The sequence below is a fragment of the Liolophura sinensis genome, chromosome 8 (genome assembly GCF_032854445.1).
Source record: "Liolophura sinensis isolate JHLJ2023 chromosome 8, CUHK_Ljap_v2, whole genome shotgun sequence".
In the NCBI taxonomy this organism is placed as follows: domain Eukaryota; kingdom Metazoa; phylum Mollusca; class Polyplacophora; order Chitonida; family Chitonidae; genus Liolophura; species Liolophura sinensis.
In genome coordinates this window covers 51575836-51599627 of record NC_088302.1, presented here as the reverse complement: position 1 = coordinate 51599627, position 23792 = coordinate 51575836, and the positions used below count along the sequence as shown (strand labels likewise).

General features: G+C 38.7%; 1 protein-coding gene across 1 annotated transcript; it reads left to right on the top strand.

The window, feature by feature from the left end:
- The first annotated feature begins 3642 nt into the window (after positions 1-3642).
- Positions 3643-23650, top strand: LOC135473655 (PDZ domain-containing protein 8-like). The gene is made up of 23 exons (XM_064753520.1): positions 3643-4043; positions 5360-5478; positions 5974-6052; positions 6469-6561; positions 7013-7189; positions 7537-7604; positions 7807-7888; positions 8311-8524; positions 11191-11297; positions 11418-11504; positions 12395-12477; positions 14177-14261; positions 14778-15170; positions 16527-16640; positions 16956-17099; positions 17858-17964; positions 18253-18459; positions 19143-19218; positions 19671-19765; positions 20222-20370; positions 21277-21530; positions 22056-22253; positions 22571-23650. Exons 1-23 carry the CDS (start codon positions 3897-3899, stop codon positions 23024-23026), a joined length of 3534 nt encoding a protein of 1177 aa, XP_064609590.1. The 5' UTR covers positions 3643-3896; the 3' UTR covers positions 23027-23650.
- The last annotated feature ends 142 nt before the right edge of the window (positions 23651-23792 follow it).

Below are 23792 nucleotides of genomic sequence, written 5' to 3'. Positions count from 1 at the left end.
TCCTGTGGCAGTGGCTTGTCCAAGCGTTCTCTAGAGGTTTCAATAGGTAACAATAACATAAAGAATAGAGAAGACAATCGTGTCGTAAATATTGTATAAATAAATAACAACCCTTAACAAACCAGATCTCATTAATTGTCTGCGAAAAAGAGATCACTCACTTGTCACTGCGTTTTCTCCATGACCGAAAAAAAGAAGACATGAAATTATTTATTATGTTTCTTCATAGTATGCTTTAGCCCCTAGCTGGTTCAGAGTCTTCATTCATTCTAAACCATACGGGCGCTTGACCAGTGAGTTCGCTTGCTGCAGTCGAGCTAGCGCTCCCTTTGATGAGACTCTAAGCCAAAGAGAATTGTAAGGCACCTAAAGTGGTAATGTGGTTACCAACCACCGCCTAAACCCCAACCTTGGCTGTTATTGCTTTCCTTCAATATTAAGAATAACAAATTAATTTTAAATTCACTGGAAATGACAAGGTTTATACAAACAGTAAAATTAAAGACCTCTACACACTTGTCTTTTATAGAACATAAAATATGTACCTTTTCTTTGACGACCTAAATATGAAGCCAAGTAGTGTACATAACTTTACATGTCTATCTGGACTTCTTTTACGTCAATCGAGTATGATCTTAATGTCAACCACAACTATCAGATTTGTCAGAATCTGTAAATTGCCCAATCGCTCTTCCATTTAACACTTCCCCGTTATGTCTGCGTACACTGTTGACACTGTTACTCGCTAATGATTTCCATAGCTGTTTTTTATTTTCACCATGAAGTGTGAGGCATGCAGGTGTATGTTAAATTGATTTATCCGCCGTTTTTTTTTTTTTTTGGTTTTTGTTTTTTGTACCGTAGTGATAGTACCGAGCGTAGTGAGGCGAGGCCAAAGGACGAGTTGAGCGAAGAGAGGCCTACAGGTAAAGAGTAAAATTCATTTACCCGTCGTATTCGTGAGACACGTGTGAGACAGCAAGATTTATTGGCAAGATGGTTTTTGCTTTTCACGCATGTTTCCATATTTATACGGCACATTTGTCCCTGGAATTACCAGTGCAGGTGCCCTAAAGCTGTCTCAATCAGTATAGCTCATGTCAGTACTGGGTCCCATTGCAGACGAAGGGTCTTTGACCCTTCATGTTGATTAAAGAATGATGCATACCATCAGCTCCAAGCGTTGGCTGTTCGTTGTATCTTGTACCCAGTTAAACGACACAGTCAAGGTATCTGTGTGGACTCGCGTATTGATTATACATTAATTGTGTAAACCAAAACGGTATCATACTATCAAATATTACATTCATTAGAAAGTATTACACATCGGCTAAATGAACAGCTATATTTAAGTGTGATACAACTGAACGACAATTCAGTGAAACACAATATATCGTAATAAAAGACATGGCACAGAGAGTAGAACCAGAGCAGCGACGACAGAGTATTAATTGGCAAATGCTCACACGTAACCGGTGAAACACAGCCTCGTTTATGTTTTTATTCTTGACTAGCCGTTCGTGTAAAAGACTGAATAGTAGCACTGAATCACTCGTCGCCTAGCATTATGGCGTAAGCAGAATCGGGTGAATAAAAATGCAGTGGTGTTATTTGCATGTTATTGTTAGCTGTCACTGGCACTGCTTCACCGTTACTACAAAGGCCGAATCTTCTTGAAATTTACATTATCAATGGGTCTCGAAACACACATCGACAAACTGAAGAAGACTGTATCGAACATCTGTGGCGATGGACAAGCCCATACTCCTTACAGTGCATGTGTCGCTCTCTGCCTTTCGCTTTGTATCACTCCCACCAATAGACAGACTTGACCTTTGGAGCCTGTGACACGCACGTAGGACTGCATGGACTTAGCCTCATCACTTGTTTCCTCCCTTGAAACTGTTTAATTAGCATTCATCAATAAAATTGCTTAGGTTTAGGTTTGAATCATGGTGTACACACTCTAGATAAAGAGAATGCAAATGCATAAAGTATTATTAGAGGCTAGGGTTGAGCCGGATTGATTGTTTGTCTTTTCTGACATCACTTACTGCTTCATCCCCATCACCCCAGTGATCTCGACGTTGTTCATGATTTTTGTACAAAATTTACTAATGGTGGCAGTGATGTTAAGCGAGAGGTTGAGAGCGACGCATGCCCTGTAAGGAGTATGGGACACGCCCGCTGGCTAGAACACGTGTATGTGATGAAATCAACAAACATTGCAATACACCTATATGCTGCAATTTACGAGGAAAATTATTTATTTGATTGTTGTTTAATGCCTGTTAATTTTTCACTCATACGGTGGCGTTAGTGAGTGTTGTATATGTAGTAAAAATGCTTGTCCCGGTACCGGTAGTTAAATTTATTTATTTATTTGATTAGTGTTTTATGCCGTACTCAAGAATATTTCACTCACACGAAGGCGGGTGGAAACACGTGTTAAACCGTGTAAACTTTAAAAAGTTACTGACAACCGTTCCCACATATGACGTAGAGATATTTAATTGATACTATCATGTTGGTGGAAGATAAGCTAATAGTGGTCTTCAACAAATGTTACCGGTACTGAAAAAAACAATCGCTTATTGTCACCAACGTTCCTCAAAGGCGCCACGAAAAGGGCAGTTTTGATCAGGCACTTCGTGTGTACTAGCGATTGACAGCCAACCACCTTTAAGCACAAGACCTCGACCGCAACATACTGAGTATCAGGAAATTAAACATATCTACAGATACATATCAATATTAATACTTTGAATGTTAAAGTGAGTGAAACTATTTTACAGTACGACATTTGCTCGAAATGAACTCGAAACACATGTATGTTTTTTATTATTTATTTGATTCGGGGAGTGTCTGTTCCAATCTCACTCACAATGGTCTACACCAAGGGTATACAATTAACATGGGCAAGATGGGGAAAATACAAAATTTGTACTTATGGTCACAAAGGTTTTGATAATATATACTGTCTCATTTATCCATGGTGACCATATGCATCAGACAAATGTCCAGCCATCGTGTATGTCCTCCATTGCACAACCAACTAACAGAGAGAACGGAGGGAAAACGATTTCTCCCATCATACGGACCGTAGTGATAATATACGTAATCACAGCCCTACAGAGCTACGTGTGATCCTCCCGTCCGGTACTTAAAACTGTTTGGCCTAGCGAGAATGGTGTAGATCAGCTAGCCGCGCCTCTGTATTGTTGCCGTTTTTAGGCCTGCTATAGATGTATATGCTCGTTCAACCCCATACACACATTTAATTTGCTAAGTAGGCCTACATGTAAGCTCCAGCTGATAGGTTCGCCTAGATTTTATTAGTGTATATTGTATGCCTCAATCTACCTTGCATGTTACAAAGTTTGTAAGCATTTTGTGATGAATTAAATATGAATCAATACAGTGAGTATTTGAATTGAAATTATATCCCCAGGGTTCTAATAGAGCTAAGCGAATTCAACGTCACATTGTTTGAGGTTGGCCCAACGATCCGTGAGATAGTGTAACAGGTGTTAAGCGTTGTAACAGAACCAGGGGAGGTAAGCCGGACTCTTCTGGGATTGGAGGTAATAAACACATCTCACATGGCAGTCGATAATAATTGTGAGAAGCGAGCCAATCAATATATCAGTCAGAATATGGCAACATGAATCCTGTTTGTAGCGTTGAATTATTCCAACGATACGTTTTTGACAGCGGAACCCGATAATGGTGTGGAAGTACAGGTTTTACGCTACGCCGTTGTCATTTCAGGCTAAGACCACGGGCGAAGGGACGGGTCAACAAAAAATGACAGTTCGCCTTTGTTGTTGTTGCTGTTGTTGTTGTGAGGCCGTTAGTAAGTGTCTCTCTGCGACAAGCTTAGGTCTCTAGCAGTGATGTTGGCCATTTTGCTGGCATCATTCCTGTCTGGTGTCGTTTTGACACTGCTGGTTCAGTGTCTATGGCTGAAGAGACGGTTTAGATCTCTGCCCATTCTGCCCGTTCCTCTCACACCACAGACTGACACCTTCAGGCTTCCCAAGGTATGGCATTATGAGGTGGACAGTAGCGTACATGTGAACGCCGACACTCGATATATTCGTGTGGTAGTGCCAGTCTGTTATGGGGTGTGAACTATAGCTCACAATACCACACATGTAGACACAGTAATAATAAAATAAAAATAAAATTTAAAAAACCAGACACCCCCACCCCCCCCCACCCAAAGAGCTTTAGTAGTAGTAAAAAATAGATCTGCTTTTCTCATGCTGGTATGTGAAATTTGTTCTTTTTCTTTGTTCTAAGGTTTAAGTGCTGACTGTCAAGTGAGGCTGCAATGAAAACCAATTTTAATGTCTTCAGTGTGACCCAACCCGGGTTTGATTGCAAAATAAAGAGGGGGCTTTTAAGGTAGTTTCTGGTAAATTAAGTATACATCTGTCTGTCGCCTCAATGATGCTGTTGGCACCTAGTGTAAAATCACGTCTTTTAGATGCGCTAGAGAGCCCACACCCCTCACCCCCCACCCCTCGTCTTGTCTAAGTCTGATCGGGTCATTGAGTTTTATCCAAACATTGTGTTACTGACACATGAGGCTATGTATAACTTGTATTTAGAGAAGTTTGGTCCAGCCCACATTTGCACGGCAAAGCATATCATAAACTGACATGCACTGGATGCAGAAATAGACTAGGTTAATAGCTGTATCATTGAGCAGAAAACATCTTAATATTGAGGACAACACATTGAGAACAAATGAGTGTAAAAGGTTGTGTATGTACATTATTATTTGTAATCCTAGCCCTGTAAACTGTGAGCTATGAAAAAATTCATGGTTGAATATACGTGAAATGCCTAAAATACCTATCTGTAGGATTAGATTGTGTAGCAGCTACTAGATGTTTTGCGTAAAGGTCTTCCATTGTATTTCAATGACTCACAGAGATTACCCCCTTATGTGTACCATTTAACCATCCTGAGATATACAACACAGGCACTGATTCACACACTCTCAGTCAACCTGATATACCCTATACATGTATATTAAGTTTGTATTCCTATCCAATTATAGGAAGTATAAAAGCTGTGAAATCATATGTTTGAAATTAAAGAAATACATATATGTTCCACAGGTTATCATTGGCCAACATTTTGCTGATAATGCACCCCACTTTATAGTTCATATTAGTGGGCACATTTGTCTCTCAGTAACAGTGTTGTAGTGAGGCCAAGGTTTAAAAAAAAAAAAAAAAAGCTCTGATGTTGCTTTCATTTCTTATTGTGTATTTCATGCTACACTTCATTCTATTTGTCGTGATATGAACCTGATGAATTATATGAAGCTTAATGATCATTTCAGGAATTGGTGAAACTGTTGAATGACCCAGAATTGAAGACGAGGAAGGAGACTTGTCTGTTCCTTAACGTGTTATTTCAGTTTTTGTTCCGAGAGCTGAAAGACACCAACCTTGTCAGACGGTGAGATTATCTTCCCTGCTAGTGAAATGAAACAGTTAATTACTGCAGTTTAACTCATATTTTACACTGGCATTGGTTGTACTGATACAACAATGTCTTACTGTACACACCTTCAGGTTTGCTGCCATATTTCATAATGGCTTTAATCTGCTTGGTTGGTTCAAAATGAGCTCAGTTTTAAGGATTTTGGTATTGGTAATCTGGGCAATTTCTCTGCTGCATGCTGCTAGGGTAGAGCACTAGCTGATCTGGTGCTGGTATACCATGTTTGGGTGTCATGTCTGGTATCATCTGCATTATTTTTCAGTGTGATATCATGATAAATTTTTCATATGACTTGACAGAACTGATGTTAAAAGGTGCATTAAACCACAAGCAAACAAAGAAACAAATCAATGTGGGCTCAGCTAGTCTAGAAGTAAAATTGTTGGACATGTTGGAAAACAACTGTGACTCAAGAAGTTAAATGTAGTGTGATATTTTTTGTTGTTACAGATGGGTGATAAGGAAGCTGAATGTGGAGTTTTTGGAACTTTTGCAGACAACATCTGGCAAACTGCTTGACAGGATCTCTGTAATTTTTTTTTATCTCTTTGTGATTTTTATATTTTTCTCACATAGTGTAAAAATGAAAAAAAAAGTGAGTGTGAATTTAGTTAGCATTGACTGTTATATATTATATGTATGTTTAGAAGTAGGTGTTTATGAGTAACACACTTTTGTTTAGTATCATCTATTATGAAAGCTTCTAATTACCACCAGAGCTTGAAAATGACATAGGTTAATGTGAACGTGCAAAGCATAACAGATGTATGATATAAATATGATAACAGTGTTAACGTATAGTGTTTATGTATGGTGTAGTATTTCTGAAAATTTAAAGAAATTTGGATCTCTTGTATCTAAATATTGTTTTAACTTGTTATTTTTTTGCATTCAAATAAAGTAGTTGCATAGTTTAATGGTGATTTTTTATCTGTTTTGTTTCAGGTCAGAGACTTCAACTTTGGGCCTACTTTCCCAATGGTTCACAATGCAGCTATTAAACATGTGCAAACTTCTGAGGATAAGCAGTGTTTGGAGGTACAGTGTAAATAAATTAATTCGCTCATTTGTTGACCTTTGTTGAAAGATATATGATTTGTACAACTGCTGTTAGAAGCATATGTAAAGTGTGGCATTGAGTGAAAAAAGATTTGGTTGATGTCCTCAGGTGGTTTCATTTTCTCCATTCAAATGGGGATGTTTGTTTGTGATTGGTCAAGTGTATGTTCCTGACCTCTTCTATGTACATACATGTAAAAAAAATGTTTTGATAGTTGGAATGGCTTTTCATGGCTTTCAGCCATTTTGAATCTCATTCCTCTGTCTGTGAGCTTTCTGCACTGTGAGCACGTATTCCTTCAAGCATGCTCTTTGGTGGAAGACCAGCTAACCACGCTCTGCTTAATGGTTTTATACTTTTAGTGAAGTGAAGTCAGGTAGGTTAATTTGGTATGTCGAGTGACCATATTCTGTTATGTTGTATGTACAGGAGTTGGACATTGCCCTGGACATTGAATATCAGGGAGGTTTTCACCTGGCTGTGGATGCTGACCTGGTGTTTGGAAAGTCGGCTTACCTGTCTGTTAAGGTGATGGAGCTGAAGGGCTGTTTACGCCTCCAGATGACTAGACAACCCTACACCCACTGGTCTCTGGCTTTTTACGAGGTATGTTAGAAAGATGTTATGATGTTGATGTATGGTAGATGACTGTCTGTCACTTTCTTCATAAACTCATCTGTGTTAGTAAATTCAGCTGCCTTAATAACAGTAAGAGCCATGTGGCATCAAGTTTATTAAGGAAGTGATAATTGCATGTATGTTGAATTTAGATAGTCTGATTAGGAACATGTTAATGACTCTGCGGTGGCTGTTATCAGATAGTCTGCTTTTACATTTATCCTCCGTCACACCAAATTCTGTGATCTAATTGGTGCACAGGGATCACCTTGTAAATGGATGGATCCACTACCCCTTCTCGTGACTTTTTCATTGAAAGTGTGTGGGACATGCAGGTCTTCCAGCAACCTGCGGATGGTCGTGGGTTTCCCCTTGGCTCTGCCAGATTTTTTCCCATCATAATGTTGGCCGCCGTCGTATAAGTGAAATATTCTTGAGTACAGCGTAAAACACTAATCAAATAAATAATTAAAACTGGCATCCGTGGTATGAGTGAAATATTCTTGAGTATGCTGTAAAACTCAAATGAAATAAAGGAATAAGCAAGTTTGAATTTGAATTGAGTAATCAGTTTACTCTAGTGTTGGGTATTTTTTTTGTCTCAGGAGGCCCACTATGGAATTCAATGTGGAGTCGAGGTTTGAAGGCCGGCCTATCCCTCAGATTACTTCACTTATTGTCAATCAGGTTAGTCCTTTGGGGGTCTCCTTGTTATCCCCCTGTCTTTAATGAGGAGGGAGGGGTGGGTGATATATACATATATAGTATGACAAAGTGTAGGTAAGGATACTATAGGCACAAACTTTGTGCTTGTTCATAAATGCCAGTGTGTCATATAGTTTTTGTACCTTAGGAACATGCAATGTTTTACAAACTTTAATACTTTGTGATACATGTATATGTACAGATATCATCAGTCATTTCTTCCTGATTTTTGTTCCTTGTAAATGATATTACAGGATTGCATTTCAAAAAAGATAATGGAATCAAGTAAAGCCATGCTATAGACTTTTATAAAAGAATTGCTTTGTAGTTTACCCAGTTCATGAAGATTATTAGACAGTTTTATGCAGAAAATACAAGTTTTGCTTGTGATTGGCCAATTTTAGATTCGTCGTTCTATTCGTAAGAAGCACACTTTACCTAACTACAAAATGAGGTACAAACCCTTCTTCATGCCCTATGAACCACCATTACCAGCCCGTGATCTGTATTTCCGTGGCAACCGCATTGGGCAGGGTTGTCTAGAAGTGACTGTGATAGAGTGTAGTCGCCTGTTGACCCCACCCCCTGAGTCCTCTCTCTACTGCACAGTCTCTGTGGGTGAGTTATACATTAGCTTTCTAATCCCTAAATATGGTTTGAGACATATATCACATAAGGTAAAATACATAGGTGGTATATAGTGCTTGTCTTCATATTATAATTATGGTAGATGTCTGGAGAACAGACATGGGGATATAAGATCAACTCGCACAGGGATATAAGATCAACACACATGGGGATATAAGATCAACACACATAGGGATATAAGATCAACACACATATGGATATAAGATCAACTCACATGGGGATATAAGATCAACTCACATGCAAATCAAGGTTTACTTGAACAATCGATTGTATGATTTTTCATCTGCATGATCCAGAGATGTCACTCATGCTGTCCCACTGGTCTTTCAGTTTGTTGTTTGTGGACAAATGCTTTAATCATTGCTCTTGATATCAGTTAAGCAATCTGCCAATGTATCATGTGTTTAGTGAATGTCAGCAATCAGCCAGTGTATCATGTGTTTAGTGAATGTCAGCAATCAACCAGTGTATCATGTGTTTAGTGAATGTCAACAATCAGTCAGTGTATCGTGTGTAGTGAATGTCAGCAATCAGCCAGTGTATCATGTGTTTAGTGAATGTCAGCAATCAACCAGTGTATCATGTGTTTAGTGAATGTCAGCAATCAGGCAGTGTATCATGTGTGTAGTGAATGTCAGCAATCAGCCAGTGTATCATGTGTTTAGTGAATGTCAGCAATCAGCCAGTGTATCGTGTGTTTAGTGAATGTCAACAATCAACCAGTGTATCATGTGTTTAGTGAATGTCAGCAATCAGCCAGTGTATCGTGTCTTTAATGAATGTCAACAATCTGCCAGTGTATTATGTGTTTAGTGAACATCAACAATCAACCAGTGTATCATGTGTTTAGTGAATGTCCGCAATCAGCCAGTGTATCATGTGTTTAGTGAATGTCAGCAATCAGCCAGTGTATCGTGTGGTTAGTGAATGTCAACAATCTGCCAGTGTATTATGTGTTTAGTGAACATCAACAATCAACCAGTGTATCATGTGTTTAGTGAATGTCAGCAATCAGCCAGTGTATCATGTGTTTAGTGAATGTCAGCAATCAGCCAGTGTATCGTGTGTTTAGTGAATGTCAACAATCAACCAGTGTATCATGTGTTTAGTGAACATCAACAATCAACCAGTGTATCATGTGTTTAGTGAATGTCAGCAATCAACCAGTGTATCATGTGTTTAGTGAATGTCAACAATCAGTCAGTGTATCATGTGTGTAGTGAATGTCAGCAATCAGCCAGTGTATCGTGTGTTTAGTGAATGTCAGCAATCAGCCAGTGTATCGTGTGTTTAGTGAATGTCAACAATCAACCAGTGTATCATGTGTTTAGTGAATGTCAGCAATCAGCCAGTGTATCGTGTGTTTAGTGAATGTCAGCAATCAGCCAGTGTATCATGTGTTTAGTGAATGTCAGCAATCAACCAGTGTATCATGTGTTTAGTGAATGTCAACAATCAACCAGTGTATCATGTATTTAGTGAATATCAGCAATCAGCCAGTGTATCGTGTGTTTAGTGAATGTCAGCAATCAGCCAGTGTATCATGTGTTTAGTGAATGTCAGCAATCAACCAGTGTATCATGTGTTTAGTGAATGTCAGCAATCAGCCAGTGTATTATGTGTTTAGTGAATATCAACAATCAACCAGTGTATCATGTGTTTAGTGAATGTCAGCAATCAGCCAGTGTATCATGTGTTTAGTGAATGTCAGCAATCAGGCAGTGTATCATGTGTTTAGTGAATGTCAGCAATCAACCAGTGTATCATGTGTTTAGTGAATGTCAGCAATCAGCCAGTGTATCATGTGTTTAGTGAATATCAGCAATCAGCCAGTGTATCGTGTGGTTAGTGAATGTCAGCTATTAGCCAGTGTATCATGTGTTTAGTGAATGTCAGCTATCTGCCAGTGTATCATGTATATAGTGAATGTCAGCAAATTTCAGTCATTTTATCAAGTGTTTAGCAAATGTCAGCAGTCAGGTAGTTTATGATGTGTTTGGTGAATTTCAGCAATCAGCCATGTGTTTAGTGAATGTCAGCAGTCAGACAATTTCTCATGTGTTTAGTGAATGTCAGCAGTCAGATAGTTTGTCATGTGTTTAGTGAATACCAGCAATCAGTCAGTTTATCATGTGTTTAGTGACTGTCTCCCATCAGACATGTGCTAAGTGAATGTTAGGTAAAGGTGGTTTTGATAGCAATGTATTAGCAATTTAATATACAAGTATTGACCCCTGGGCTTTGACCAGTGTTTCATTGCAGTTCCCAGGCCACAAATTTGACTGGGGCTTGTGCCCATCTCTCTTCACTCATTTACCAGTACAAGGCTCCGGGGTCACGAAGCGAACTTAGACTTATCTCAAAATTTCAGATCAACTTTAAAATTGTTATTTCTTATGTAACAGGGTCAAAATCTGGCTTTACAGCGTAAATTCAGGGTATGTTACAGTAAATTCAACTTTACCTAAAATAGCAGAAAGGAACATACCAAATTTAATAATTGAAATTTTGACTTCAGTATAAGATTTATTTTTGACCCTGGGGCCTCACAGGCTGAAAAAATATAGTTAAGTACATGTATGGTGTAGAAGACATTTCTTGATAGTGAATGAACAACTGGTGTATTGGATGTTTAGGTCCTCTGCCGTGGGTGGACATGATGAGGATCAGGAAGACGTTCGTTGTACACGACGTGGAAATCGTCCGATCACCTGGTCAAGCCATAGGGCTACTCTTCAAGGAGGTAAAGCCTTTCGTCCCTTATAGTTTTCTTACAGTGTTAAATCAAAATGTATGTACATGTACAACGTCTAGTTCTCAGCTTTTGGGATCATTTCTATAATGAAGTACTTTTATGCTGAAGGACTTCCTGTTGGAGAGATACGAGTCAGTGGTAGTGATAGAGGCGGTGTCCCCAGATGGCCCTGCTGCCTTTGTGGATGTCAGAAAGGTAAGAAGATGGTCTGGTTCATGTAAATGTGATTGCCTGTCTAATAGCTGACTGTTTACAAGCTCATTGCTATGGCAACTGTTATATAGCGTCAATTTCTATTTCATGTTTGGCATAGTAGGTTACAAAGATTTATATACTGTTGGTTCAGTCTTGGAAGCAAAAACTTGATGGTCCTTTCTAAATACCTTTTAAGTGGAACCAATTTAGTTCCTGTTTTACAAGTGATTATAAACTGAAACATACAAAATGGTATTAAAAAAAACAAAAATCTGGAAATCTACTGCTTTTAATTTGTCTGATTTTGATGATTTTTATGATTTCCCTGTATTTTTCTAGGCTTTCTAGTCATGTAAATATGTCTTTAGCAGGACAAATTGCAGGGACAGGCCACATATTAGATGACTTTCAAATTCTATTTTTATTTTTGATACCCTCCTCAGACATTCAAAACATTTCTATTCTGCCTTTAAAGGACAAGACAGCACCTGCCTAAAACATATTTCAATCAAAAGCAGGATACTCAAGCCTTCTAAAAAGTATCCTACTTTATTATTTTAATGGGATTTCACCGAATAACGTGTAGAACTAAATGACAATACTGCTCAAGAAAATCAGCCATCAGTTCTAGTGGTACAGTACCTGTTTTGCAGAGCGTCTGTTCCTTACATTTCACCAATACTTCTCACAAAGCACTCCTGTCTCTTGTTGTCTCTTGTGTTATAAAATTTATGTTTTATGATCACTTTTGTCAGAGATGTTGGTATAACTTGTACCTGGTGGCTGACTTTATTTATACACCTAGTAGGAAATATTGGCTGCATACTTCAATACAATTCTGGAGACACAGAACATGTACACAGACAATGTATGAGTGTGTCTGCTTGCAGAATGACATACTTGTGGCTGTTGGAGGTCAGAAGGTCACATCTCAGAAACAGGCCGCTAAGCTTCTGAAAAATGCTGGAGAAAGGTAACCTGCAGTTTTTGTGCCCAATACACTCATTCACAATTTTTTTTGTCAATTCCCGGCATATTTCTAACATAATAGGGGAGGTGAATGTGAGTACTGCAAAAGAAAGTATCAAAGTCAGTTTTACACTTGTGTCATCAACAGCATATGGTTTCACAGTATGAAAGCATGAAGGATTAATAAACTTTTTTAAAAATTTTTGATACAATATGTTCTGTAATAATGGTAAATTTCTTTGTGATAATGAAAATGTAGCTTAAAATTGAAAGCGCTTATTATGAAAGTTCTGAAGGATTCGTCTTCTGTGCAGAACTTTTGAGTCTCCCTTTTTCAGTAGTGTAATAATATGAATTACATTCTGCCGCTATTTTTGCGCACGAGTGTCGTACTTTGCGTTTTGCCCAATTTCTCTGGCAGGAGATGTAATAAGTGGTGTATAACAGACTCTTATTGATCCTGGTTTGAAATAAGTTCACATCATTCCTTTGAAACTGGAATTCTGTGCTTTCTGATATATACTGCCAAAGGAGGTAGTAGTAGAGATAGAGAGAGCTTAAATTATTAGCGTTTACCACACAACAAGACTATTCCTTCTCCTTCTATACAGAACAGACATGGTGCTTTCCTGCCTCCGGAAATTTGCATGTTACCCTACTCCCCACAGGACATAAAATCAATGTATTTAAGGGTTTCTTGATGTCACATATCTAAAAATTTGTATTCTATCATATCTGTGTGAAACCTTCACAGAAAGCATCTATTGTATACATAATACACATGACCTAATTATTTGTTGAGAATGTCTGAATGATTATGGCTAAGGCCATGTTGGCAACATTTCAGCCATATTGTGGTGATATGTGCTAAAAAATAGCAAGGGGAAGCAGGCAAATTTCTTGCCATTTCTGACATGTATGACTTATCACCCAGAATAGTCCCATGTACATCTTGGGCACTTGGAACAATTCATTGATATCAATAGTAATTAATGGGACACTAATTTTTCCAGAAGAGTCCAAATTGTTCTCTTAGGGATACAAAAGGCTTATATTGTGTCGATTAAGGTGGAGAATTTGAAAAGGTCCTGTATTTTCTACCCAATACCATTATTTTAGAAGAAAATGAGATAGAATTTCTAAGAATTTGATTGTAAAAAGTTTGTAGTGTTTGATTCTGTATGCTATGTATATCACATGCTTTGAGGGTCATTTTAATGGGGCTGTTGTTGTCCTATGTAAAAAAAGGCCCAAAGAGAGAGTGAAATTCAGATATCTTAATCATAATTTCACTTGTCATGGGGTCTGATCTAAATTGATAGCTTCAAAGACGTGTTTTTCTCCCAGATTTCTAGTCAACATGAATAGTTCCAATTTATTTAGATTACATGAATTTTTAGAATTCGGTGTCGCCTTACATCATTACTGTGCATATTGCATAACTGTAGCTCGAAACTGGACAATACGCAAAAGAAAGCACCCACAGTTGAACAGTAGCCTCAGTATGTAAGTAGGTTATCACCGTTGGCTTGGGGTTTTTGATCGCAGTTTATATGTCTGGTAAGTGGTAACATAATTGACCTTGGGCTAAAGCTTTCGGTCTATTATGTAAATGCTTACCAGGTGTATAGCCTCGATCAGACAGCTCGATCAAGCTCAGGCGATTAGCCTTACCTAACAGAAATTTTTTCTTTTTTTACAAGGTTTACAATACGTGTTGAGAGAGTTGTTAGGAACAAATCCAGTGATGTTGATATAAAATTTGAAGAGGATTTTATCAATGTTAAGGTGAGTGAAATGTCAGACTGTGTTGATTGGCCAAGCAGTATAAACTATGTGACAGAGGTAATGTTTCGTGCCTAATCAAGTCTTGCTCCAGTGCTTTTGAACTACCTCTTTGCTTTACAAACACAACTGTACAGAAAGATTGATACATTACAGAAAAGAACAAAAGAGTACAATGCTTGAATTGACTTCCACATCATTCCCAATCTGTCGGCAACCTACGGATAGTCATGGGTTTTCTCTGGGCTTTACTTACGAACTGATTTTATGGACAAAGCTCATTGATCTTTCATCTGACATGTATTTTATGCTAGAGTTTTCTTTAACATGTATACCTTCAGGATGAGGAATGAAAAGATGGTTTACAAATATTCAGTTACCAACAAATTGTCTTTATTCTTGCCTTCACATTGGGAAGCTGACTGATGTACACAGATATGTAATCTGGCACTTCCAACCACCAGTCCATCCTCCAATCCATCCGCTTTGTTTGTCAGTCATTTATGTGTTTGCCTGTAGGATGGAGAGCTGAGATCTCGAGAAGACAGTGTCCAAGACAGAGGTGAGGAAGACTTTGTCCATATCAGTGTCAAATCTGTCATCGGGGACACAAAGTCCCTCCAGGGCTCCCCGATTAGCGAGAGGTCACCGCAGAAACGGTCTTCAGTGGCCGCTCTGCTGCGACGCCGTACCAAAAGCTCAGCCAGTGAGGTTCAGACAGGGGATTCCCCACAGAGCAGCCCTGAAGTGAGACGCAGAACTGTTAACGCAGTATCAGGGGTGGAGTCGCGAGACAAAGTGAAGGACACGTTAAGGTCCCCATTGACAACACCAAAGAAGCAATCACCACTTGGGTCTGGGAAAACACCTCCCCTGAGTGATTCATCACAGTCATCACCCGCTCACAGAAAGGTGAGATGCTACATACACAGAGAACTGGTAAAGTACCGGAGCCAGTGAGCAGTCTACATGAGAAGATGTATAACATGGATTCAGAGGATTTAGATACTTTCTTAACATATATTGGATGTACATGTAGGTTAAGGTTATTTTATGCATCCACAGCATTTTTGTCAAAATGAAAAGCTTTTATCGAAACAAAATTTTATCTGTCACTTCTTCTTCAATCTTAATAGCACATGTACATTTTTATACATCTTGTTGGTCCAGTGCAAATCCCGCTGTAAATTCTTGAAAGATATTCCAGTAAAAATTGAATTGAAATCTGTGAAGATTTAGTTTAGATTAGTAATATTGCAGAGGTACATCAGACAAGTGTGCAAAACACACTGAATATTATTTTCATTACATTTCAGATGTATTCGTTAAAATTCAGCGTTTTTCTTTTCCAAGCATTCTTGTTATTTAAGTTGAAATGCGTTAGAAAGTACATGAATTTCAACATACGTGTTATTACAGAAACAATACAGACAATTATAGTTGTGTTTTAAATTTAAGTCTTCTAGTGGTTTCAGGACTATGAGCAGGCAGAAAGTTGATCACAGACAACAGCTAACATGTACAGCCTTTGATGTACATCTGTGTGTTTATACATACACTGTAGTGTCAACTGAACTTTGTGCCTTCTGTGTTCTAATCTAAAACATACCATTTTTAAGCTTGTGCCTGTGTCATACCCTGAGCGTCTTCCTCCAATAACAGGGAAAGGAACTGTGAACAAAATGTTAGGGGTGGTATCTTAAAAAGTACTGTCGGTATTGAGATCAGGGTTTTCACACTTGTAGAGCACAATAACACGAGGGCGATATTCCATCATTGATTCGGTGTGTACATATTAAATACTATGAATTGCTGAGTTCCTGATTTAGTGTGTTGTGTATTAGAATCAGTGTTAAACAAAATTTTTGGGGCGGTATCTCAAAAAGTACTGCATGTATTGACCTGAAGTTTTACATGCCAGGCAAGCACAATGATGCCAGGGGGATGTTCGATAACTGATGCTCTGTATGCATATTAATTAGCGTAAGTTACCAAATTCACGATTTCAGTACTTTATGAGCTGAAGTTTTATACTCATGTATCTCCTACAGGCGAGCTCTTTGGTAGCCTTCCTACCAAATCTAAGTTTTCTATTTATGTATCTCCTAGTAGTCTAGCTACCAAATCTAAGTTTTCTATTAATGTATCTCCTACAGGCGAGCTCTTTGGTAGCTTTGCTACCAAATCTAAGTATGTAAAGCTGTGAACTAACAGTATTACCTGTATGTGAAGTTTTATACTAGTGAGATGTTCCATGTGCTTTATCAGTTTTCAGCAGAGAGGTTGGATGACCCTGGCCTGGAGGAGATGGAGTCCGGGTCTGAGTCAGACATTGAGGAAGATACAGAGGTCAGAAAGACTGGGCTTGTGTCTGCCTGCCAGGTACAGTACATGTATGTGTATGTGTATTTGTAGCCTAGTGTGTAACATGTTGACCAGCTGTAGGTAGAGATTCCTACACTTACCTGTGCAAGTACAGGTATACAGGAAAACCATAGTAGGCTTCCATTTGGGCCCTGTAATGGCACCAATTCAGGTCTCTGAAGACCTCCAAACCCAACACTGCTATATACATGTAGGGGAAAGTTCTAGAGTACAGCATGAATAAACACTGGTCAAATAAACAAAGTTATAAAGAAAACTGGTTGTTCTAAATTAATGTTCATTTACAACCAGTCCTCTGTGCATTTCTGACAGGACCCCATCTGGAATGAGAAGTTCAGATTTGACGTGGATGATGAGGATAAGTACCTGAATGTGTGCGTGTGGTGTAACATACCAAAGAAAATGGACAAAAACGAGGCTGTGGTGAAGGCAGAGACAGACATGCTTCTGGGTCATGTAAGTCACAGTGAAAACCGGTCAACCACATGTAGGCCACTTTCTGTCTGTTTGTCATTGTTATATGTACATGGAGTTTCTCCAGATGCTCTCCCCACCCAGACTGGAGGAGAAATTAAAAGGCATGTGCGATTATAAATTGTGGGGGTTATATCTAGGATTAAGATAGATGTCTATCTTAATCTCAGGTTAAATTCAGCTCATTTTTATTTTATGTTTTAATGTTATGAGCATTTATTAAACTAAACACATGTCTCTTTAGTGACCTGTTCTCATGGGCCTAGTAGTTTACAGATGTTAGTGCATGGACTAACTAAATTATAATCAGCTTTATTGTTTTGCATGTCCTCAGTGGTCTGTTCTCTCTGGCGTAGTAGTGTAGATGTAAGTGCTGTGTGTAGTCCAGGCTTGTATTTATCAAGCAAATTAAGATTTAAGTCATAAATTGCAAGTGCATTAAAAGCAAAACTTTTTGAACAGGGAAGAATTCAAATTGTGGTTGGCATTTTTCAGTACGTTTTACAGTGTAGAATCAGTGAACAAAAATTTTAAATTTCCTAAAGCAAAGGATTTTAGTTGTAACCTGTGTTTGAATTCATGACTTCAGTCCTAAGACGTTTGATATCTGTTGCCTTTATCACAAACCTTAGGCATGCAAAGTTGTTCTCGGAACTAAATCTGGCATGTAATAAGACGATGTTAGTGTGAGAAATCTGCTTGTACAGTGTATTGATAACTGTTCTACCTGTTGTGATTAGGTAAGCCTGACCCTGAGTGATGTAGCCCTGGACTGTCTGATGACCCTACAGGGAGATGCCCAGAGGACAGTGCACCTGGCACCTGTGGAAACAAAGGCGGGGGCAAGGTAATCTATGACAAGTGGTGTTTATAAACAATATTTATTTTTTCACAAACTTTGTACTTTGATTCAGTGTTTAGCTGCACATGTAATAATTTAGCGTTGCATTCAAACTGTGGCAAATTCACTTGAGTGCTTATGCTACATTATATGGGTAGAATAATCATTGGTATCACTATTAAAATGTTAAAACTGTCTTGTTCTCGGTTGCATATCCCTGTTAAATGATTCTCCTTTACTCGCAATGATACTAAGGTGCTTATTGCTAGTAATTGCCCTGTCCTAATATTACAGCCGTGCCAAACTGCCTAACCTTGGGGCTCACCCAGGTTTTGATCCTAACCTGTGTTTTGGTGACATTACCCTGGGGTTTTTGCACACACCACAGAAGACCACATTGGAGGAGAGGAAGAAGATGACCAGACACCCCACTTCCATACCCTTCACCTACGAGCCGGACACCATGAAGGTCTCCCCGAGTCAAGCAGCAGCAGGAGGAAAGTAGGTTGTGTGCTAGGCAGATTTCGTGTAGTCTTATATGATGGATTCTGTTAATTGTAATAAAGCTTAGCTGTAGGTATTCACAGGTATTTACGTGTTTGGCTCTCTTTTGGGTCCCAGGATTAGGGCTGACCTGTTATATCACCTGCTGGTTGACTTTTAGGCCAGACAGGACCAGTGTCATTTTGTCTCTGAGGGGCCTTTGTGCTTAATATGGTAGCATAGCGCAGTGACCCAGGAGCCTCTCAAGAATTTGTTCGCTTTGAGTTCAAGTCCAGATCATGCTGGCTACCTCAGCAACTGGCGAATGGTTGTGGGTTTGAATCCCCAAACTCAGCCCAGTTTCCTCCCTCCATAATGCTGGCGGCCATCATATGAGTGAAATATTCTTGTCCTACAGTGTAAAACATCAATCAGATAAATAAAACAGTTTTGTTCACACCTGACCATTCTTATATGGTCTGCATTAAAAACTGTAAAGTAAACAAGTTGTTAAATCCAAACGCATGCACATATCAGTGATATTCATGTCTCCTAAATATATAGCTAATACAAAATGTACTGCTATGTATTGTCTTCTGACATGTCTGGTACTCAAATGCATAGTAGCTGTCAAAACAAGTTAATAGTTTTCATATTGCATATTCAAGTTTATGTATGGATTTATAAATATTTTCCTATAGATCAGACGAGGGCCTCCATGTTTTCAAAAGTGCCCAGTTTCACACAGCCACATATTGTCACTTCTGTGGGAAAAAAGTAAGTACTCTGAAGATCTCAACACAAACGACATATTATGTTATGTTGTAAATTAGGCAGATTTGACGTTTGAAATAATCTCAGACTTTGTACAGATATATATGTGATGAGGGGGATATCATAAATTTAGCAAATTAAATTTATAACTTTGATGAACATTTTAAGTAAATCTATGGACATTTGACATCTAAGGCTACATTAAGGTGAGTTTTAATGAGAGAGACAGGTCATTCCTTCCTAATTTTGATGTGTATTCTAATATATAATGTTACCAAGTAGTATAATATCTCACAACCTGTGAGAAAAGGATATAATAGCATTTGTCATAGTTTGTACAGTATTATTTATAGTGGACACAAAGTGTTTAGACTTGTGGCACAGAATAATGCTCTGTTCTCTATTAGGTTATGAAATCTCTGCACATGCTCTTGTTTAATTTCATTACTATTCAGATCTGGCTGAAGACAGCTTTGCAGTGTCATTCGTGCGACATGATCTGTCACAAGAAGTGCACAGAGAAGTGTCAGGCCCAGACTCTCTGCAGAAAGTCAGTGCTTATTTTCGTGTTATTTAACAAAGCAAATATGATATGTGTGTGTTGTGGGGTAGTAAAGCGTGTTGATTCAGTCTTGTGCTCACATGTATTATTCTTATTGGTAACTTTGGTATTAATCAAAGACTAAAAGACCTTTAGTGCTGGATAGGTCACTGTGAATTGACGAACCCCTAAAGGCACTTGTAAATACTAAAATAGAGTGTATGTCAGATGGAGGATCATCAAACTGCGTCCAGGGAAAGAGCTGATTGTATCACTGATGCCACATCCATATGTTTTGCTTTCAAGGCCCATAAGTGTATATGTAAATGCATTTGGAATGAGGAAATCTAGCAGTCTGTATTTATTAAGTGGCAAAATCCAGATGTGACTTCATTGGTCCTAAATGAGTCAGGCAGTCAGTTGCCCCAAGTGGATACCTAATACAGTTCTTGTGCATTTTTTTAGGGATGGTCTGCGTCGCCGCTCTCAACCAGACGTGTTGTACAAAACTCCATTAGCAGTGGTAGAGGTGGACAAGAAGAAGACGACAGAAGAACCTAATCGGTCTGGTGGCATTCTTAGTAAATTCAGAAAAGACTCAACTGGGAAGAAAGGTAAATATCAGCATGCCATATTTAACAGTTAGTCCTTTTAGTGTTGTATTGATGAAGACATTTTTGTCCTTTTAAATGCTTATTGTTTTTAATTATGCATTTGAATGCAACAGAATGTGCGGCAGAAGCATTGCTCTGGCTGCAGCCAATCTGAGCTTGATCCATAACACTAAAATCCAGTTCCTGCTGGTTCCGCTTCAAAGTATGGTGGTTTTCTCCACCTCCTACTGGTTACGCTTCGGAGTGTGGTGATTTTCTCCAGCTCCGGCTGGCTACGCTTCAGATTGTGGTGGTTTTCTCCAACTCCTGCTAGCTGCGCTTCAGAGTGTGGGAGATTTCTCCAGATTCTACCATTTGCTCCACCCGTTTTGTGGTGGAGGAATTTATTAAATAAAAAATATCAGATATTAAATAGATAAATGTACACTACATTATTTATTTTATTTATTTGATTTGGTGTTACGCTGTACTCAAGAATATTTCACTTATGCGACGGTGGCCAGCATTATAGTGGGAGGAAACCGGGCAGAGCCTGAGGAAACCCACGATCATCCATAATACATTATTGGTTCCAAACTTTAAATACATTTTATAGCGGATCTTTTGTTTGAGGTTTGTAGGTGGTATCTAGAGTGCAGCTGATTATGATTACAAATCCGTTCTGTTAAATATGTGATGCATGATGTTTATACAGAGACATTGTTTCCAATACTAAAAGCAAGAGCTATGAAAATGACACCTTAAGCTTTTCTCTCCAGCTATACATGTATATAAATAGTATGTAAGATTGAGCCTGTGCTGAATTTGTGAGCAAATGTATCTTATGTGTGATGGTAGTTGATGCTCCACTTAAGCAGTAGGACATTCTCATGATTATGTGTGCCTTGTGATTGTGCCTGTGTGTAGGGATAAAAAGCCCGAATGGTAGCCCCCAGGCAGCCAGAAAGATGATGTCAGGGAACCAGATCCGAGTGGAATACAGTCCATTCTATGTACGTCGTCGAAACTCTGCCCCTGACGACAATGAGTCGGATGGCATCCCTGCCAGTGGTGGGCTTCTCTCAGTGAGGAGAATACCACGAACACGATCGACAACCTCCCTACAGTGTCTGGTGGACCAGAACGCCCCACCCACTCTGCCAAGGGAGGAGTTTAACAAGGTCAGGAACGTTGTGTGGTGTAAGGCTGATTTAATAGCAAGATCGTTTATATTTGTACGCTTCAATCCCACATTTCCTGACAATGTTTTGTTTGACAGAGCATTATGGCAAAGCTATCTGATAAAGGATTTTGAAGAAAGGCCATAACAACCATTTCTTAAATTGCTTTATTTGGGTATCACTATGAAAAAACCTCAGAAAAAATGACCTGGTCACAAACTTCATGTTTTTCTTGTGTACGCAACTGTTTTATTTCTACTGGTTCAGCTTTTTTCAGTGATCCATCTGCCTAATAGGGGATCTTTTTTGTGATGTTTGATTCATTTTTTATCAGAAAAACTGCTGGCATCAAAAGTAGAATTGTAAGACCTTTATGTTCTTTTAAAATTACACTTTTTCAGGCCAGACTTCAGGTCAAATACAGTAATTTGAAAGAAAACATGAATCTGTGGAAGAAGAGAAAAATGCTGTTTCACTCAATAATGTCTGCAGAAATAATTATGTGACGTTTCACACATATTGCAGAATGATGATAAGAATGCTGAGAGTTCTGGCGATGAAGGGGAGATAACCATATCACAGTCTAGAATGGCAGAATCCACTCGTCCCAATCGCTGTGGGCACAATGTGGATGAGATGGCTGTCATGGCAGCCAAGCAGATGGGAAGAGAACTCTTTTCACATTTGACACTGGAAGAACGGAAGGAAAAGCTGGATGCAATGGTACATCAAACTCAGAACCATGGAACATTTGGTTGCGAAACTAAAATTATAGGTTTAGAATTAAATCAGGATTCCAAACCAAAATTAAGCACTTAATTATGACTGGATTGGGGGGATCAGAGATTAATTCACATGCTATATGGTTAGATTAGTGTAGTGCTATTACCAGGTTTGTGCAGTTTCATTGTAATGTTATAATGTACATAAAAATGATGACCGTTATTTTAATGTTCATATGATTATGTGAATCCTGTGCTCAACCTGAGTTAATGTAACGGAAATTAAATGTCATTTGCTTTGGGTTTCTCTTGTATTAGGTGAGCAAACTCCAGCAGGAGATTGATCAGGAGTCAGAGCATAGAGCTGAGCTAGCTAAAGCAGAACAGGAAAGTCTTGATCCTGGTCCAAAGAAAATCTTACAGTGTAAGATTGTGAAAGCAGATGAGAAGATCCAGGCCTTGATGGTCCTCATGTTGCATTACTGTGCTGGCCTTCAGCACTGCATGGATCTAGAGGAGGCTAAGAGACAGGAAGGGGATGGAGAAGTCGCAAAGAGCGTAGCCAAGGGGAACTACTCTGATAGTAATATAAAGGGAGACAACTCTAATGGGGAAGACAACTCGAGGCAGGCACATGCCAGCAGTTCAAAGTCAATGATGACAGGTGTACGTGTTTGTACGAGCGAGAACAATGACAGCGACTCCACCTCTGAGATAGAGAGTAGCTACGAACTAGAAATGGAACTTGAGCGAAACTCTTTGATGTCCTCCTGAGTGTTATCTTCTTTAATATGAACTATGGTTGGGTTTATGCTACCTTATGTTGTGCAGTGGTGTGGCCTGTCTATCTTACAAGCTTTGTTGGACCTGCCCATGAACCTGTGCAATAATTCCTGCAGAAGCTCTATGTTATCTGTGATCGCCCATGTGATTCGTGTGAGTGAAGCTATGACCACTGTACATAATTACCTGCATTAAAGCAGACTTTACTTGCATTGTAAGATAAGAGCTTACATTTTCACATTTACATTATGGGATTATCGGTGAAATAGTCAGTGGCATTGAGGTGAAATCCTAATAAACTCTCCACACTGTTGTTAATGTTTATCATTTAAGACTGGTTTGAAAACTTTTATTTATGAACAAATTAAGCATACTTGTATGTATGTATATTTTAAGTGCATGTTGAAATGTACGAACTGCTACGTGTGAGTTGGTAAACAAGCAAATTTGAAGACATTCATTTAGAACTAAAAACAGTACATGAAGGAGTAAAATACTCATGCATTTTCATGTGAAGCAAGGAAACTTAACAAGCCTTTGCAGTTCAAAAGTCACACCAGCTGAATGACTTATAACATAAAGAGATATTCTTATGGCTGTTATAGAATATGTTAAAGAATACCTGAATATGACTGACATACCTACATGTATTTATAGAAATGTAAACTCACTCCTCGGTTATTAAGTAGGCAACTTAAATTTGCAGTAAAGGTCCCTTATCTTGCATGTTTGTTCTTTAAGAACAGTCTACTACATA

Bases quoted from the DNA above. Each gene is read 5' to 3' on its own strand.
- LOC135473655 (XM_064753520.1), top strand. From the start codon at position 3,897: ATGTTGGCCATTTTGCTGGCATCATTCCTGTCTGGTGTCGTTTTGACA. The intron at 7,889-8,310 runs GTTAGTCCTTTG...GGCCAATTTTAG, and splicing joins CTTCACTTATTGTCAATCAG to ATTCGTCGTTCTATTCGTAA. The intron at 8,525-11,190 runs GTGAGTTATACA...TTGGATGTTTAG, and splicing joins CTACTGCACAGTCTCTGTGG to GTCCTCTGCCGTGGGTGGAC.